The sequence below is a fragment of the Bombyx mandarina genome, chromosome 26, assembly GCF_030267445.1.
Source record: "Bombyx mandarina strain Sakado chromosome 26, ASM3026744v2".
Taxonomy (NCBI): Eukaryota; Metazoa; Arthropoda; class Insecta; order Lepidoptera; family Bombycidae; genus Bombyx; species Bombyx mandarina.
Window position 1 is genome coordinate 2,749,057 of NC_143232.1, and position 19,790 is coordinate 2,768,846.

Genomic DNA, 19,790 nt, shown 5'->3' on the forward strand with positions numbered 1-19,790 from the left:
TTGAGGAGGCGGCCCGGTGGTGGTGTCCGCGAGGCCGCGGCGAGCAGCGCGCGAGGCGGCCGGTCTGTTATCGGTCGCTCTTTATAATACTCATCTTTAACTTTTGAACTTCGATATCGTGAGTCGAGTTGCCACCCCGCTTTATCTGCGACGCCCTCCGTACATACACTAGCGTACATTTTATTTGTTCATTGACAGTTTCACAATGACTCTTCTTTACATTTAGATGAGACAATGACTCCTTGTCGTTTGGTATAACATTCAATTGATTGTCTGCAATTATATCACTCACTATAGGAGTGCCGACTGCGGAATTTCCGTACCCACAATCGTCAATAATCGCCGTTCATTATTTAGCTCGATTTGAGTGGGCTATTAGAACGAGAACTAAGTAGACGAACTACACAAAGTAAGAAGATATACGGAGCCGACGTCGTTTATCGTTTACTGAATACAAAACATTAGAACTGACTTAAAACCTGTAGACTGTCAGAGAATGCCTATGACATTAAGTCCGCCTTTATACTGTCAAGTATATAAAGTTATAAATAAATAAATAAAACCGACAAAGTAAATGATATTTTTTTTTTATTTTTTATTGCTTAGATGAGTGGACGAGCTCACAGCCCACCTGGTGTTAAGTGGTTACTGGAGCCCATAGACATCTACAACGTAAATGCGCCACCCACCTTGAGATATAAGTTCTAAGGTCTCAATTATAGTTACAACGGCTGCCCCACCCTTCAAACCGAAACGCATTACTGCTTCACGGCAGAAATAGGCAGGGTGGTGGTACCTACCCGTGCGGACTCACAAGAGGTCCTACCACCAGTAATTACGCAAATTATAATTTTGCGGGTTTCATTTTTATTTTTTATTTATTATTTATTTTTCCTTCACCGTGGAAATCAATCATGAACATTTGTTGAGTACGTATTTCATTACAAAAATTGGTACCCGCCAGCGGGATTCGAACACCGGTGCATCGCTAAACACGAATGTACCGGACGTCTTCTCCGTTAGGCCACGACGACTTCAAATTTACGACGATATTAAACAACGAGCAATAATTAAGCAATGAATCGCTCCGTATTGTCTGGATGTCGTGGAGAGGGCGTCACCAGTGCTGGTGATTCATGATGGAAATAAAAACGTGACGTCACAGTTGTCAGAGTCGGGAGAAAACTGAGATGCGGGCAGAGCAAACGATGGGCTCTGTGACGGGAATCGAACGAGTGCGGCCGGGCTCCTCGGGCGAACGTCGGTTGTGTACACGTCAGTATGTTCTGTATGTGCGGAGACATTTCGCGGAGTCGCGCGTCATGCACGTCATATGGACTGCGTGAAGAGTTTAATGAACTAAATTAGTACTTTTTCCTCCTCATTATAAACACTGGTTGATAATTTTGCATATCACAATACAATTAACAATTATTATCACTTGGTGGTGCCAAACATGTTAGGTGTTAGGTGCGTAAACTGTTCAAATCTTAGTTTAATTTTAAATTCTGTCTACCTATTTAAAAAATTAAAAAGAAATCTGTAAAAATTAAAATAGGTCTCAAGTTTGTCGAAGTTATAGACAAAGTGCTCGGCCAAAAATACGGAAAATTAATACAAATACGTTTCAATTGGTTTTAAATCAATTGCAAAGAAAAAAGTTCGTTAATGTTGTTATAATTATCGGGTCTGCTACTTGTGCTGTGTAGGCGCGTATCGAAATTACTTTTATGGTTTAATTTCGCGATTTTTATTTTTATGTCACAATTTCAGATGTTTGAATATTTTACGTTTTTTATGATAACGGGCGATTGTGATATGTGTACTGGAAAATGTATGCATAATCAATATTAATTCGTCGTCTCACAGTATTCTCGTGCGAATATATTATGTAAAATTATTAACAATGTAGGCTTACCGCGTCCAAAACAAACAACAACATCCAACTAGGAGAGGTCACTTCCCACCCGCAACTGACTTGAACTGACACTGACGCAGTGCGCGGGCGGCGGCGGCGGCGGCGCGGGGCGGCGGCGCGGGGCGGCACACGGGCGGCGCGGCGCACGCTACCACACTACTCCATAACGAACCCTGATTACCTTTAAATAGTGACGGGAACATTATCTCGTTGTGAGCGTCAGCGGCGGGGGCTCGAGGGGACTCTGTGCAGTGCTCTCATTTCTTTTAATCGACTGCATTGTCTCTTTTATATATAAGAGATCTCACTGCAATGATTTTGACATATAGAGTAGAAAGAGATTTGATGCAAAATTTCAGGAATTAGTTGATAGAATCAGGTGTATGCACCAGCCACCTGGCTATTTGCACCGCGAACTTTAAGGGTGACACAATCGTTACACAGTTGGGTCTTCGACCTCATGTCTAAGGGTGGGTTCCAGCAATAACGTTGTCATGTCTAAGGGTTCCAGCATGCACTTGAAACAAGGTGGGATGTGAGCGCTTACCCTTTTGCAGTAAAAAAATATTGACTTAGAAATGGGAACACCTGAATAGTGTGTTCCAAATTCATGTAGAGACAGATACTGTTGTTAATAATAGTTTTATACAAATAGGATATGAAGAAGTCGTCCTTGATGCCGAGACGGGAATACAAAGGAGAAAAAATGGAAATTTAATTCAAGTTTGTGTCGTTGTAATGAGCCTGTAATATACAGCTAACAGGTACCCTTCGTTACCCACATTTTATCCCGTTTGCTTGAGGCAGTATCTTCTGCGCGACATTTTAGATTCTTAGCAAACCAAAACCCATTGATAAAATACGTTATTTCCGGACGTGAGTTTTATTGCCACATAGTTAGGAGAGAAGGAACGGCAGTTTCCACCAGCTTTCTTCTTTTACAAGCTCGGATTTTGTATGCATTAAAATACGAATCAACACAAAAAATTAACATTTTTATTTATTAAGGATAGGCAGATGAAGTTAACTTATGTAGTTTGTAGTTTGCTCCTGGCAGGCGATGCTTGACTTTTGCGAGTCCACCATCCCGCAGAAAGAGGCGGCGGAACGGGAGAGGGAGAGCTCTACGTCCCTCTCGGCGCCGAGCCGTGGTTCGAAGGAGGGCGTTCGTCCAGCTCCGGAACTTGTGAAGAGACAGCGAGGAGCGACCTGGGAGGGTTGAGGCTGCGCGGCACACTACCGTCACTCTAGCGCGCTGACACCGGGAGGACGGGACGGCGCGTCGGTCGGCGGCTGCGGCCTGCGATGCGGTCCGCATTCTCGTCGTCGTTGTCGTCGCCGAACATACTGTGGAAGAGCAACCTGGTCGGCGATTTATCACGTTCCGACCTGGCATGCTGGTTCTGGCTCAGTGGGGTATCCCGGAACACCAGCGGCATCATCCGGGCGGCCTGGTGGGTGCGGCGTACCGCGGAAACCGACGTCGTTGGCCGTCAACTATCGCCTAGACAACCCGTCGGTCGGGCGTCCTCGGGGTGGCGCCGCGTGTCTGGTTGTAGTGTTGACCGCGGGAACCCCCCTACTCTGAACGGGTTCTGACCCCGGACGGAGATCGGACGTCGGGTGTAAGAGTGCAGGGGATGTCGTTTAGTGTGGTAGGGCCCTAAAACATCTTTGGACCCGGTATCTGCTTCCAAAATCTGCAGTTCGTCAAGTCCCATATACCCCGCGCGCCCCCTAGGCGCCTAGGGAACTGCGAAGGAGTTTCGGGACCGGCTCGAAAAAAAATGTAGTTTATAGTTTGTAGAGCCCATAGAGACTGAGCTACAATGTGAACACCAACTTTAGGCAGCACAGTGCTCAGGGATGGAGATGAGGTCTGCGGGAGGCCCACAGAACTGACAACACGTCGACAGGACCGACATCACGACGAACGAGGTTTTATAAACGTTATTCTTGCCTCATCGTATAATTGAATTATAATTTCAAATAGGACACCGCACCCTGAGGGTTCCTGATGCTTACATCTTTGTACAGAAGGGCAGACAGCCCCTTACGTACCCAACTTAAGCATGTCGTTCATGTTTTGCAGGCGCGTAGCTCGGGTCGCACAGTAAAATTCGATTCCCTCTGTATTTTGTACCGCATGTTCCATGGGGAGTGCTCTGAGGAATTGTTCGAGATGATACCAACGTCTCGTTTTTACCATCGCTCCGCCCGCCGCCGGAGTAGAGTTCATCCATACTACCTGGAGCCACTGCGGTCATCCACAGTGTGTTTCCAGAGGTCTTTTTTGCCACGTACCATCCGGCTATGGAATGAGCTCCCCTCCACGGTGTTTCCCGAGTGCTATGACATGTCAACGAGGCTTCAAACGAGGCTTGTGGAGAGTATTAAGCAGTAGGCAGCGGCTTGGCTCTGCCCCTGGCATTGCTGAAGTCCATGGGCGACGGTAACCACTTACAATCAGATGGGCCGTACGCTCGTCTGCCAACAAAGGCAATAAAAAAAAAAAATTTAGAACTAACTAGACGAATTTTTTGGAAGAGACGTTGTGAAGTTGTGTCTATAATCTTGTTCCATTATCCCACACGTGTGGACGCTCACAAAAACCCAGCGGTTAAAAGCTCCATTATTACAAGTCTTCAAACAATGATGTGTGAAGATAGTTTTACTGGTGGTATGGCATCTTTATTGGTGGTAGGACGTCTTGTGAATCCGCACGGGTAGGTAGCACCACCCTACCTGTTTCTGCCGTTCTGCTTTAGAAAGCCCGATGAACGTTTCCTCCATGTGCTAAAAATCTTGAAAAAATGGTTCCCGTGTATCGTGTATATCTGTTGAAGTCCAAGAAAAAATTATTCAGATCAAGTCAATTTGTGCAATCATCCATTTGTGCGAAAGCAAAGGATATCGGTGACAAAAGGCGGATTGAGCGAGCAGTGTACTGTGGCCGGGAGCAGGCCCCCACCGCGCCGCGCGCTAACTCATCACTTCCTCATTGCCGCTGCGGATTGTGCGACTGCGTCTCGGGACCCGCGCCCCCGCCGCACAATGGGAACCCATTTGTACCCAATTGAAGAATCAAGCTGCTCACAATAGGACGCCGGAGAGGATGCTACCGATTGCGGATTGCATGCTCTTCATTGATACGACCTCAGCGCATGCTAAATATAAATGAACAATAGGTGATATAGCGCATGTTACATCTCCCTGTAGGGGTCATTATTTCACAATTCAATCTAGCTGTACTGTTCGTACTGCAGTTGTCAGAACTCTGAAGGGTGATCCTTAATAGATTTACAAAAAAAATCGAAGACTATCAGTATTCATTTATTTTTTTATAATAGTATTTTCGATTACAAATTTTTGCTTTTAGTCACGAAGTAACTAGCCACACATGTTCGGCCGCGAGGTGAGCTCGCAAGGGAACATTGTGATGTCTAACGGTTGGTCCTCTGAAACGGTGACCTCCTAATTCAAGGCGAATGGCTGTCGTTCACGTTATGATGTCCATGGACTCCGTTGGATCTAGAGTTCGTTTGCCTGTCGAAAGAAAATAAAACGTGTATGCTGACGCCCTGCATGAGACAAGCGGTGTACATTGTAATTGTATTGATTAGCGGCTATCCGAAACCTTCGATCCTAATCGCCCGCCTGGCACGCCGTAGAAATGGGCACAATTGTGGTATACACTATCCTAGGCTTAACATCCGCCCCGGTCTATTGGTGGTGCAGTTAATATACCTTACCTCTCATAGCAGCTGGTGACGTGTCGTCCGCAGCCCGACGGCGCCACGCACGCCGTCACGCACGGCGTCACGCTCGTCTCTGCCCCGCCACCAATACTAGACCGATCTAGAACCTACATCATAGTAAGAACCAAACGCTCCCAATCATAAGTCGGGTTAAGTCTAACCCAATAAAACTTACATAGGATGAGGGCCAGCGTCGCGAAGCTGTCTCTGTCTGCTCTCTGTGATTTCTTGGAATATATGAAGGTACTATATTAACGAAGGAATATATTAACGAATCACACATCTGACAGAGGTTTTAATGACACCTTGCATTCTCCCTTTAGTCAAAAAATATGTACATACTTGCAGGAAATTATGAGTTTTGTCTCATATCGTTGAAAAGAAAAGGAAGAGTGAATAGATTTTCATTGGTGGACCTATTGTGAGTCCGCGCGGGTAGGTGCCTCCACCTTGTCTATTTCTGCCGTGAAGCAGTAATGCGTTTCGGTTTGAAGGGTGGGGCAGCCGTTGTAACTATACTTGAGACCTTAGAATTTATATCTCAAGGTGGGTGGCGCATTTACGTTGTGGATGTCTATGGGCTCCAGTAACCACTTAACACCAGGTGGGCTGTGAGCTCGTCCACCCAACTAAGCAATAAAAAATGAAAAAGAAATTATCAGTTCTGTCTCACGTCGTTGAAAAGAAAAGGAAGAGTCAATAGATACCTACTGCATTATCGCGGTGAGTGGGAGTCGGCGGACGCGACTGATCAACGATGCCAAATAACAATAATACACGCTTATGTAGCTTTTTGTTGTTGTAGTTGTTGTTGTTCATAAAATCTTCTACAACTTTTTTTTATTAATAATAAAATTGTCAACTATGAACAGAACCTACCTAATAATTGTTTTTGTTTATTAGACGCCGATAAAGTAACTACGGCCGCGACAGTTTCGTACCCTAACGCCGGCCACTATATTATGGAACTCGGGAAGTTTCGGTAGGCAGCAGCTTGGCTCTGCCCCTGGCGTTGCTGACGTCCATGGGCGACGGTAACCACTTACCATCAGGTGGGCCTTACGCTCGTCTGCCTATACGGCAATATAAAAAAAGTAAAAATCTAGGGTCGAAATTTAAAACACTATTATTGAACTAGTTCTTACCACAATTATCACTTAGAATCGGATATTTCGGCGGTTTTGCAAGATCCATCACACCGGTACACAGACATTGATACCGCGCAAGTTTGAAATAATTAGTATCGAAATTGTTTTAAGGTTTCAGAAGAAATGCTGGTAATCTCGCAGTCATCAAAAGTAGGATTCACGCGACTTGAATATAGAACAAAGTCGAATAAAACCTACTTATGATCACAACAAAATTAAAAAAGCGTGAATCACGATAACAGGATTTTCAGGATTTTCACGTTGGTGTATTGTTATGTCGCCAGTCTAAGTAGGCTTAATGCGGCTTGAATTGAAAACATAGCCGAATAAGAACCTACTTATGCTTACGACAAATTGTAGTAGGTACATAACAATTTGCACACACATAATGATTTACATAAACACGATTGCAAGTCAGTAAAAACATAGTATGTTACAAAAAGGTTTGTTAAGAATTTTTAAGATACGTAGGTAAAAAGTGTAGTTGTACCAGGCGCGGGAAGAAACTCGTTGAATAGTTTATCATCAGCAAAAGTAGGGTTTATACGGTTTGAATGAAACACAAACTGAATAAAACCTACTTATGTTAATCACAAACACTCTGGACCGTCGCCGCGTCTGCTCTGTTGCGAGCTGGAGCAGCTGTGTTGCGACTCCAGCATGCGACTCTCTCTCTTGTGTGGGACTGCGCAGTCCGATGACCTGTATAACTTGCCCCGGCGCCGCGCACTGCATCTCGTCACGGTTGTAAGCAGATTATGTTCGACTTGATGAACAACAAGCCGGACAATGTCTACTTATAAACACGACAAGATCTATCCATCTTCTGATCACAAGAACATACAACAAAACTGCCTCGAGATAAGTCACCGAAGCTTTATACCAGGAAGCTACTTACCCTCAACAGTTGAAGGGAGTATTTCAATGCGCTTTTACACTTGATCCACGGGGATCGAAATAAGCTTTCCTTGACTTCTAAGGGCACACTTGGCAGCCTTCAACACGAACTCAACTGTTCAACTGATTGTATTCGGGGAGAGCATCCCTATAAGTACTACTACTAATAGTACTAGTACTAATAGATTGTTTTGAAAGTGATTAGTTAAGTAATGTCTCATTACCTGCTCACGATTATAGAATCAATATTGTTTACAGCCCTAATGTGTTTGTGCTGTGATTGTTACTAATCGAAGATAAGGGATGGCAGTTAGTTAATAGGGATGTTTTTATGTTTTGGTCTTAATTACTTTTTTTAATTGATAAAAACAACCCGTTTAATTTCATTTTTACAAATTTGAGAATGCGAATATAATTCTGAAGAAAACTGCGTATAGTTCAGGTAATTTGTGAAATTAACGTAAGTCTTGTACTTTTCTGAACTACTAAATTGAAACAATACAAATTTCATTTTATCATCATTTTTATTTTATGTTGAATACAAAGTAGATAGATTTTCTTTTTTTTGCGTAGATAAATAAACGTGCCCGTTGCCTTCCTCTTTTTTTCGGGCGGGGGCCGACTTGACGGTCTGCAGACGATGGGCCCAAGGATATTTTTTTACTCCTCTTGCACTCTCACATCCGTCGTCCAATCTCCGCCCAGGTTAGGGAACAGAACGCGGTCAGAGTAGACGAGTCGACAACCAACGACGCCGGTCTCCGCGGTACGGCGGCCCGTCCCGGCTCACCTGCTGCAAGGTTGTAACCAAAGCTCGTTGAAGTGATGGCGCTGCCTTGAGACGTGAGGTCGAAGTCTCAATTGTTTTGCTGTGCCACTGTCCCGCCCTTCGGACCGGAGCTTACGACTGATTCGCGACGGAGCATGCGCGCGCGGCCTCACAGCCATACGCTGGTATAATACTTAGAAAATGCTGCTACCCCTTCTCCGGTATATACTTTAGGATTTTAATACAAATATTTATGTTTGTTTCCTATCTATTCGCTGGTAGCCTAAGAGGCTGCTCCAGCTGCGCCCGGACGGGTGGTGAGCTCACGGGCTAAGCCTGAAAGATTTTTCTGACAAGAGCAGTCCTTCGCTGATCTACCGCAGGATCGGATACGTGACCCACTGAGAAGATTCGGCGAGGAAGCCAGTGGGTTGTATCTATAGTTTCGTTCGCTCGTCGAACTCTTCGTCATTTCGATGAGGTCGACGAGGACGCCGGCCGGTGCTTGCGCGGCCTAAAAGCTTTATGTCTGTTTATTGAATATGTTTGCGCGAGCTCACGAGTCCTTCTGTGTTCAAGTGGACTACGTTATATATACGGTGCTTATAAATTGGAATTGCAGAAAATGATGAGAGTGTATTCTGTGTTGTCAACAGCTTCCTCCGTAGAACGGAGCTTTAGCTCTTACGGAGGCCACCTTCTCCACCAGTCGACCATTCTCGTAGACGGACTTCATTGCGAAGAATCATATTGATTGCGGATTATGTAGCTCGCTTTAGAGCACGTTAATAGAGACTGAAACTGCTGAGTACTTGCTTATTTAGACTATTGCGAATAATTTTATTTATTTTGATGTTTTTACGCTTTTGCAATTTTTACCACTTTTAGCAGCACTTTTATACAGTCGTAGATTTTCTATGTAGGGGTCTAAATAAAAATTAAATGTATGTGCCCATTTTGCATGATTGGTAGGTCTTTTCGAATAAAGTCTAGGGGTTCTAATAACACAAGCTTATATTTAATTTTGTAATTTTTTATTTGATAAGGTGTTTTTTCCTTTCTTTGTTTTTGGAAGTAAAATGGGCTTATTATTATTATTATAAAAATACTTACCATTTAAAACGTTCGGATTTAATTATAAATTCAAATTAATTTTATTTTAAAACTATGAAATGTTCTTTTCAAAAAGGTAAATAGTCAATGATTAATGTTCTGTTTCCACTACATTGGTATCTTTTTCATCGACATGGACAGATAAAAATACGAATAAGTACGGAATACACATGGGCTCCATCGCTGCAGCCGCGCCGCGCCAACCGCTCTCAGCGTTGATGCCGTGCGCTCTACAGACGAACTCACGACTCGTTATTGGCTTGAACGCTTCCGACCTGGAAATGTTGATCTAAAAATGAACCTCGTGACCGAAATCTACAGTGAATAACGACAGAATTGAAGGCGAGAATGGAAGCTGACGATGCTCAGTATGCCGCTGAGTTGGGAGCAGCTGTCGACGTTAGCGTCCCAGCAGTATCTGTCCATCAGCGTCAAGTTGGCAACACAACTGCACAATGCCGGCGCGACCCGGCGGGAGGGTGGGCCTCGTGTGGCGCCGGACACACACGGACGGTCCGAACCGCTTTGTCACTTCCGATGAAAAAGAGGTTGTTTTTAATAATATTAAACGGTCATCATTTGTTTAATATCAAATCATTCAATCCCGTCTTTGCGGGATAGCCGTCGGAGCCCCGTGGTTCGTCAGGAACATCGACCTCCACGACGACCTGGACTTAGAGTCCATCAGTAGGTAAGTATATGCAGTCGAAATCAATGCGCCACTTCAATAAAGCGGCACGACACGAGAACTCCCATCGTGGCCGCCGGTAACTACATTCCCGATCCTGCGGACAGAATGGAAAGCAGTCGACGTTGCCCCAAACACGTCATTTCAGATCCTCCGGATCCACTAAAGGTGCTTTTAGGTATCCCAAGCACCGGTCATCGTTCTCGTCGTAAAAAATAAAATAAATTTTTTAAAATATGATTTTAACTTTCTGTGTATTAAATAGCAACTTCATAGTTAAAGACGTATTAAAAACCGCTTACATCAGAGGTCCAGTGACCTAATAAATAACTCAACAAATAACTGAATGCCTTGTTCATATCGTTGTTGGCACCTCAAGGTAAGTCCGTGGCGAGTTCCTGTTCCCAGGTCACTATCGTCTCCGTAGTCCAAGGGGTAGCGGCAACGGGTGAGCTCCGTAGGCACGTATCGAACTATGAGATTATGCCGGGGCTCAAACCCGGGCAGGTGCAATTATTTCTAAGTATACACGTAGGTACATGTGTATGGGCGCATGTCCATTGTGTGCGCGGATTACTTCAACTATTACGGGAATAACATCGTGGTACTAAACGAAACCCGCAGAATGTAGAGATTTGTGTAACAACTGAGCATTGTGTGTGTGCGTCGCCAACTTGCCACCACATCAGAAGTGTGAACTTGTCTCTACGTGGAGTCCATTACAAGCTCTTAAGTGACTGTTAGTACCTAGTCAGGTCATAAATTCTGTCACATGTTTAATGTAAAATAATTGAAACAAGTTTATTCATTATGTAACCATTCATATACCAAAAGGAACTTAACAAAACATAGATTCTTATGACACTAAAGTTTATTCAAAATGACCTCCGTGATTTTGAATACAGGCCTTCTATCTGCGCGGCCAGTCGTCTATCGCAGCACGAACGAGGTCCATGTCAATATCGGCGGCTGCCTTAATCAAGGATGTCTTGAGTGACTCCAAATTGGGATGAGGCTTTGAGCACGCCTTTTCCTCCAAGTGTTGCCATATCTTGTAATCTAACGGATTCAAATCTGGACTGGAGGAGGGCCAGTCTTCGTGCCGGATGAAGTCGATTTCACGCGCCGCCAGCCAGTCTTGTGTGCTCTTCGCTCTATGAGCTGGCGCCGAATCTTGTTGGAATACCCAGTGCCTGTTATTGAACATGGTATGAGAAACAGGTTCCACAAGGTTCGTCAGGACTGTATTTTGATACATAACTGCATTCGTTTTTACACCTTTCTCACAAAAATGTACCTCTGTTAAGCCCCAATAAGAAACTCCCAACCATACCATGAGCGAGGATGGAAAATGGCCTCGTTGGACACGCGGAATACGGTTGCTCGCTTCTTCGCTACTGTGTGCGTACACCTTATCATTTTGTTTGTTGTAGCTCTCTTCTACGGTAAAAATTTTTTCATCCGAAAAAATAATTTCCCGATATTTTTTCCCACGTACCGCTTCAACAAAGCGCGGCATCTCTTCAGTTTCAGGTCCATTAGACGAGCATTCAAACGATGTCCTGTTTTTCTTCGATATGCCCGAAGCCCTAAGTCTTCATTTAACACCCTTTTCACCGTGGTTCTGCTTAACCCCATCTGAAGGGCCAACAGTTTCTGCTTACGTTTGGGATTTCTTTGAATTCACGCCTTCACAGCTTTTATCACTGCTGGAGTCCTAACAGACCGAGGGCGACCACTTCTTGACCTGTCATCTACACTAGAGTCTTCATTGTATCGTTTGATGGTACGATAAACGAATCTTTTGGTTATATTCAAATTTTTCAGTATGTTAAAAATTTGAATTGGCGCGTAACCGCAACGATGCAACGCAATAACTGCAACACGGTCTTCTTTAAGCGTCCACTCCATATTTAAAAATGAGTAAAATTCTAAAAGTATACATTTTTATTTTCATGAACAATTCGAAATTCGAATTCAATAAACTTTTTTGTGGCCAGCATTCTAAAAGAAAAGTTTTTACTGTGTGACAATACTTATGACCTGACTAGGTATGTAGGAGCGCTATTCTAAGAGGTAACAAATCAAAATGTTTGTTATTCAAGAAGTTTTTTGCAGAATGCAATTTTACCAGGAAGAAGAGCCGAAGATATTTTGTTCTTTACTCTTATATGTCATATCATAGTACACGGCCAGCCTTACCCTCTGTACCGAAAAAGCTGCGCCACGGCTTTAGCGATCGTAGAATAAATAATATATATACTGAACGGCTCCGGTAACAGCAGCTATCAACGATCCGACTATAGTTGCAGCTTTTTTTAAAGATGCATGGATCCCGTTGACCTTTTCGGCTTAACCAGGACAGAGAGGTGAGCTCGGTCTCAGCCGGGAGGAGTGGGATTTTATACCATCTGCCCGAAAACTTCCAAAGGACACCTAAAACCTCGGAGGCTACTGCTTCGCGAATACCGGATCCGAATCGCGACCCGCTGAGAATATTTGGCGAGAAACTCAGCGGCCGGACGTACCAGGATCGCTACGCCTGCTCCCGGTAGAGCTATATCTCTATTTATTTATCGTATTATTGACTAAGTAACTTCGAACACCAGGCAGCACTCAAAAATAAAAGGTAATTCTTTAGTTGACGATAACTTTTGGCAACAAAGTCTGTATTCTCCTCCAAACTATATGAACTTCCATTCAGAGTCGAAGAGAAGTCATCGTGGCCTAAAGGATAAGACGTCCGTTTCATTCGTATCATGCAATGCAACGGTGTTCGAATTTTGCAGGCGGGTACCAATTTTTGTAATGATATACGTATTCAACAAATGTTCACGATTGACTTCCACGGTGAAGGAATAGCATCGTGTAATAAAAATCAAACCCGCAAAATTATAATTTGCGTAAGTACTGCTGGTAGGACCTCTTGTGAGTCCGCACGGTTAGGTACCACCATCCTGCCTGTTTCTGCCGTGAAGCAGTAATGCGTTTCGGTTTGAAGGGTGGGGCAGCCGTTGTCACTATACTTGAGAACTTAGAACTTATATCTCAAGGTGGGTGGCGCATTTACGTTGTAGATGTCTATGGGCTCCAGTAATCACCTAACAGCAGGTGGGCTGTGAGCTCGTTCACCTACCTAAACAATAAAAAATAAAAACTGTTAGGAGTGTGGTGCTCCGTTACCTGCTTACGAAAACAATAATGTTGCTTACTTTATTCATAAGTTTGTTTTGTAATTACTTATTAGACGTACAGATACGGGAAAGGGACTAATGGTTGTGTTTGTTTCTTCATTAATAAATGATTGTTTTAATAATATACTTTTTTTTTTCTTATGCGCCTAAAATGGCTTCTAAGTGATGATGAGCGCAACGATGATTTCACAACTCCAGAACTCAATGAAAACTAAACTTAGAATTTCTAACTCCTTTATAATGTAGAAGATGATTTCTATTAAATATAATACACGACACAAGCGGCAGGAGCGCGCCGAGAGGGCGGGCCCTCCTGTCCTCTGAGCACTGACCATAAACTATGTATTAGCTATTGTAATCATACATTAATGATGAACCACATTTGAGTAATATTACTTTGTTAAAATATATTATTATTGTTTGTAAGATATTAATAAATATAACGCTCGTCACTATCACAATGTAACTCTGGTACCTCACACCAAACTCAAAGTACATATCGTCGTTGTCAAACTAAAATCTGCTATGTGCACTTTTTGAGATTTTTATTTTTTGACCTTTTCGTATAGTTCACAGCCCTGTCTACCGTATAAACTGTTATGTGTCTATAGCTTTAATATGTATCTATAGCTTCCGTTTGATATATGTAGTTCTTAAAAATTAACTTTCATATAAAATTTTATACGAAAATGTTTTTACTCGTTAATTCAAAATAGAGTTTTTGCACATCGCAGGTTTTGGTTTGACAGCGACGATATGCTATTTACACAAGTCAACAACATTATGTATGTATATATGTATATTACATTGTGTTATAGCTTGAGCAGCTGTCGCACGCTTGACAATGAGTTCTTCGAGCTGTGCCGATCCGACAGTACCCGACCAGTAGCGTCCATTTCTTCCAGTCGCGTTCGTCGAGTACCTCTGTTACCTCGACCATCTTGAATGATCACCTTCCACCTTCTCTATGTCACGAGTGGGCGCGGCGGGGGGCGGGGGGCGGGGAGACAGATCGTAGATTATAGTCAAGCGAGTTCATTTTGCGATCGCCAAAACGAGCAACCGTATTAACACTGCCCGTTAGTGACGGTCACAAACCAACTTCGCCTAACAACAGCCGCCAGCCGCCAGCCGCCAACCGGGCCTCTGCAGGGACCAGCTCACGTCACGCTTACTGCTCGACAGCCGCGACACCCTGGAAACGATAAAACGTAAATAAATACTGCGCCATCTCGAAGAACGACTCTAAAGCGTCCGTATAATAGCATAGCAGGTGCTCATACTCCTCGTACTGTTCGCTTTAGAACACTCCAGAAGGAAAGTGACGCCGAGTGCTTGTATTTCGTCATTTGTGGCTTCAGCTTTATGAGACCTGGTATTCTACTGGACATATATAACAACTAGGGACACCAGTTCACAGTATGTTGTTCGAATCCGATGTAGTCTTCGTTTGAAGTCCACTAATTTGAATTAAAACTAGATTAATTAAATGATTTCTGGAGGATAAGGCGGTGCACTCGCATCGAGCGCCGCGACTGCGCCGGTACCAATTGTTCGAATAAAATACATCGCACTTGACAATGTTCACGAATTACTTCCACGGGAAGGAATAACATCGTGTAACAAAACAAATTCGCAAAAAAAACCGCGTAACTACAGCTGGTAGAAGGTCTTGTGAGTCCGCGCGGGTAGGTACCACCGCCCTGCCTATTTCTGCCTTGAAGCAGTAATGTATTTCGGTTTGAAGAGTGGGGCAGCCGTTGTACTGTAAAAATGGAGACCTTAGAAGTCATGTCTCAAGAAGGGCGGCGGCAATGACCCGGTTGATGTCTATGGGCTCCGGTAACCACTTAACATCAGGTGGGCCATAAGCTCGGCCACTTATGTTAGCGATTAAAACCCAGACCTACTAAAGAGCTATAAAGTTTGTAATTTTCGTTGCGTTGACGTAATGAAGTGGCGGACCCACAGACCCAGCCCATTGAGTTTCTCGCGGGATCTTCTCAGTGGGTCGCGCTTCCGATCCGGTGGTAGATTCTGAAAAAGCACGGCTCTTGCTAGGGTTCGTGTTAGCAACGTTGTCAGGTTTGAGCCCCGTGAGCTCACCTACTAGTTAGGGCTACGCTGACATAGCCTCTCAAGGCTATCAGCTTAGATAGACAAAAAATAAGCAAGTAGCGGGTTGTTTTACCCTTCCACCCGAAGGCGGGCTCCGTGTGTGTGAGCAGTTGAGCACGCGTCGTCTCTACGGTCATATCGTTCAACATATGTACGAGGTGACGATTTCTTAACATAACATAACATAGGGGGTCTATAAAAATACTTAAAAATAATGAAATAACTAAAACGTGTGGACTAAATCAGATCAGAACAAAATACATGGCTGCATTAAAACTGCAAAATCTGTGAGTCATTGAAAATCTCGGACATGTCTTTACTGGTATTCAACTTATACTTATATTATATTATATTAAACTATAGCATACTAGCAACCCGTCCTGACTTCGCACGGGTAGGAGATTTTTTCTGCGTAAACGGCGAGCCGAATGACACTAGTAATAATTCAAGTGTATCAGAAAAGTTTTGCATAAAAACGGCTTAATTTAATTAATTTGCAGAAAACAGCTCTCTCATTTGTTTTAACAAAGATACGTCAATAATTACTCAAAAAAATTGGTTAGTATTAGAAAAAGATATGTTTAAACACATTTTCTACAAATATATTCTGGTTACTGTGTGTGAAGTACAGAAGATAGAAGATGGAACATACATCGTTGCTACAGTAGAATAGATCAGTATAGCAAGACTAATTCCGTAATGAACATTTCCTTAATAAGCCTCCCAAGTTCCCATTTATTATTTCCGACACCACCAAGTACCTACTCCCACATTGCAGCCAACTTATACAGAACCATAATTGAATAAACATATATCCTTCCTATTTAATTCTATTTAAATCCACTTTTCTATTTAAAGCACTTATCTATTATATTTTATTTATTTTCCTTTCCGAGGCGGGAGAGTTTGCTCAGCAGGCTACTTTGTGCCGGGGGAGAGGCGGGGGCGACTTGGAAGGACCTAGACTAATGTCCCACTTCCATCCCTGACGACTCTTACCTATAAGAAGCCCACTGAGTTGCTTTATTCAAATTTTTTCTCTTTTTGGTTCCCTTTTTTTTTCAAATCGCCAAAAATTCATACAACATTATAATTTGAGTAATAATCGAACCAATCATTAGTGGTCTCTTTGTCCTCACAAACACCATTACTTAATAACCTCTCATTATATTCAATTAATGCATTTTAGCAAACATTTATTTACGGTCTTATCTATTCCTCAGAAATTTTAAGTAAACAAGATCAAGTAAATAATATTTAGTAATAGACCATAATAACGTACACATTATATTTATTTTTATATTATATTATGTACGGGAGCACGACGCGACGCACTAAACACAAATATGCTAATTCATAGTCTACAGATACCTACCTACCTATCCATCCACCTACTAGTAGCTACTAAACGAAGTTTTGATTTATTATTTGCGATATGCGATTGTCGTGGCTCGACCCTGCGGGTACCGATGGAAATTTCCGTACTTAATCACTAGTAGCATTGAGAGGCTGTTCCAGGTTTTCCGCGCAGGTAGGTCATCTCACGGGCTCAACCTGAGAGAACTTGCTAACACTAGTCCTAGCAAGAGCAGTGCTTCGCTAAATCTATCACCGACCCACTGAGAAGATCCGGCGAGAAACTTAGTGGGTCAGGGTGGATGTCGAACTCTTAGCACCGAGAGTGAGTCGAGAGGATCCGACACGACATGTTACGGGTAACAATGTACTAATATCGTTGCCGAAAGCAGTTGGCGCTCGGCGCACTTGATAGTGAGTGACCACCGTCGCGCTGGTACACGCCACGTGCTCGCGAATCGGTTCTATGATGTAGGTAACTAACATAAAACAGATTTATTTGTGTGTCGGTACAAAAGCCCTCCCGGGTGGGTACCACCGCTCTGCCTACTTGTGCCGCAAGACCGTGTACAGCTGTTAGTCTTCTTAGTTTGTGTCTGATGCCAGACGACGACGCCGTGCTGTTGTCAGAGCCGGCCCGGCGCGGCGCGCTCTACACAGGCTGCTTTTTACGGAGAGAACTCGTGTTTACAACCCTCTCATTATATTATTATGGAAAGCTTTTATTTACGTCTTGTGAATAGGGATCCTCTTGTGAGAAAGTTTCAGTTTCTACTGCAATACTGCAGGCTAATATACATATGTATGATAATGGAGTCAGATACCTGCTGAGCTGGGCCCCGCACCGGCCGCGCCCTGTCTACTGTCTACTGTGTACGTTCATGGCAAAAATAGCTTTTTTTTCAAATATTGTAAAGTTATTGTTACAGTTAAGTTATGGATTGGTAGATAGTTGCGGGAACAGAAGTAGGTATCCACATTCCGGCGCGCACGTGGCATGCGGTGCGTGGGCCACATCCATGCACGTGTCGACACGTAGTATAGAGCACGTACCCACATGTCCGGGAGCCGACGGCCGCGTCCGCCGCGACCGCGTGCTGTCTCCGTGTAGGTACCTACTGGCGGCAGACGAGGCTACCGACACAATGCCGTCACCACCTGAACAAACAACGTTCACACACTTGACTCATTTGCTTTTCAACTACTTTAATTTCACTGTTTCAATACGCCGCAGTTAGGTAATAGCGAATGACGTCACGGAGGTTCATATTACAATCTGTCGCGTTCTGACTTCATCAGAGCGAACATACCATGATATCTTTCATGACGCGTAAGCTCTATTAACCAAAGCACATGATAAACTCCCTCCGAGACGGCTGCGACGCACGTCGAACGCTGAAAGGGTAAAATTTGGTGAAGCTTAACTGTTAATTATGAAGATGACTGTGTCGATATGGGTAAAATGAAATTTTTCCTTGCGTGGAGAATGCTTTAAGGAATTATTTGACTCGTATTATAACCTACGGAACAAACTCGCCTTCTCGATGTTTCCGTACCTTGAGAGACAACGACTATAGTTTATACTGTGCCTTTGGTTCTGCCGATGTCCACAAGTAGCACCCGCACCGGCAGCACGAGTCGGTGATGAGAGAGTGCGCGGCGGCTCGGCAGGAGCGTGGTGAGTTGGCAACAGCTGGCAGGCTTCGCTAACAGCTGATCGATTCACAATCTATCACGTCCTGTAAAAAAACTAATCGCCACGGAAAATTATACTAAATAAGATTGATTTTGAATTCTTAATCAAATCCACAGAATAAGGATGAAAAACATAAAATTTTATTTGGGGAATAAATAGTATGAAAACGCATATATCAAGCTACCGAGATACTAAGAGTTTATAGGTTTCAGTATTACTCGTAGTTTACTAAGATGCGTGTGGTCCTGGTAGTCGGAGTGGAGTTCGGGTCAGTAAGTTCCTCACCTGGTCGGGCCGCGTAGTCTGTCCACACTGCAGCTGCACTTAGATGTTATCGTGAGCCGATAGAGCTGCGCGTGGGAGGGTGCTCGAAGCCTGACTGAGAGGAGACCCGCCTGTACTTCCACAATGTAGGTCTCGGTACCGATGCTTTGCAGCCTTCGAGACACAGGGCTGCACTCGCCACGTGAACGCGACGCGACGACCCCCCAGCGGCCACACTGCGCCTACATCTGAATCTGTAATGATTTTGTTTTCCGGATATTTGCCGCTATCTCTGACAGCACTTTAGCTCCATGTAGAATCTACAGCTGTAATCCTATAAAAAACTCTGAACTGTGGAGTTCAAGTAACCAGGGCTAATTTGTGACTTCTCAAGACGATCTTGATCCGAATCATTGTAGTAATTTGATTCATTTATTTTAACTAGTTTTTAATAAATAAAAACACTTAAAGTTAGGGCTTTTGTTATTGTGTTAATTGACAAACCATCTAAAACTCCTGATGTATTAGTACAACAACTTTACAAACACAACTTACAACACAACTTACAAACTTTACAACAACTTAATAATAAATCTGAAGTGTTCAGTTTGCAAATGTTGTTATTATAATCCGCCGAGTGCGCGCGGGCGAGTGCGTCCCTGCGCTCGTGTGGTTTCGTGTGTGTTCAAGTGTCTGGTGTGTTTGTTCTAATTCCTGCGTAAGAGTAACTCGCGCAATATCGCTTCATTTTCCACGGACACGCGCGATACTTTTCCGACATCTACAGTTTCCTGCACGCCGACACTGCCTAGCTCGCCTCAACCGCTGCAATCCATACATTTTTACTGCAACAAAGAACTTTTGAACTATT

The 19,790-nt window shown here is 43.6% G+C and overlaps 1 protein-coding gene and 1 long non-coding RNA gene across 10 annotated transcripts; both read right to left on the minus strand.

Moving 5' to 3' along the window:
- Window positions 1–2,894: 2,894 nt before the first annotated feature.
- Window positions 2,895–9,649, minus strand: LOC149499771 (uncharacterized). 8 transcript variants are annotated; one of them, XM_089738788.1, is made up of 4 exons: window positions 6,822–9,649; window positions 5,852–5,922; window positions 5,671–5,783; window positions 2,895–4,755 (listed from the first exon to the last, which is right to left on the minus strand). In XM_089738788.1, exons 1-4 carry the CDS (start codon window positions 6,868–6,870, stop codon window positions 4,683–4,685), a joined length of 306 nt encoding a protein of 101 aa, XP_089594914.1. In that variant the 5' UTR covers window positions 6,871–9,649; the 3' UTR covers window positions 2,895–4,682. The 8 variants fall into 8 exon arrangements, 2 of the variants coding, with proteins under 2 accessions (XP_089594914.1, XP_089594915.1); XM_089738789.1 differs by having other exon boundaries at window positions 2,895–5,464; XR_016325490.1 differs by having other exon boundaries at window positions 2,895–5,776; window positions 5,852–5,903.
- A 4,056-nt stretch (window positions 9,650–13,705) lies between these two features.
- LOC114248783 (uncharacterized) lies at window positions 13,706–18,679 on the minus strand. 2 transcript variants are annotated; one of them, XR_016325475.1, is made up of 3 exons: window positions 18,516–18,679; window positions 18,013–18,354; window positions 13,706–14,680 (listed from the first exon to the last, which is right to left on the minus strand). It is a non-coding gene; the product is annotated as an uncharacterized LOC114248783 (long non-coding RNA). The 2 variants fall into 2 exon arrangements; XR_003624963.2 differs by lacking the exon at window positions 18,516–18,679 and having other exon boundaries at window positions 18,013–18,465.
- Window positions 18,680–19,790: the final 1,111 nt, after the last annotated feature.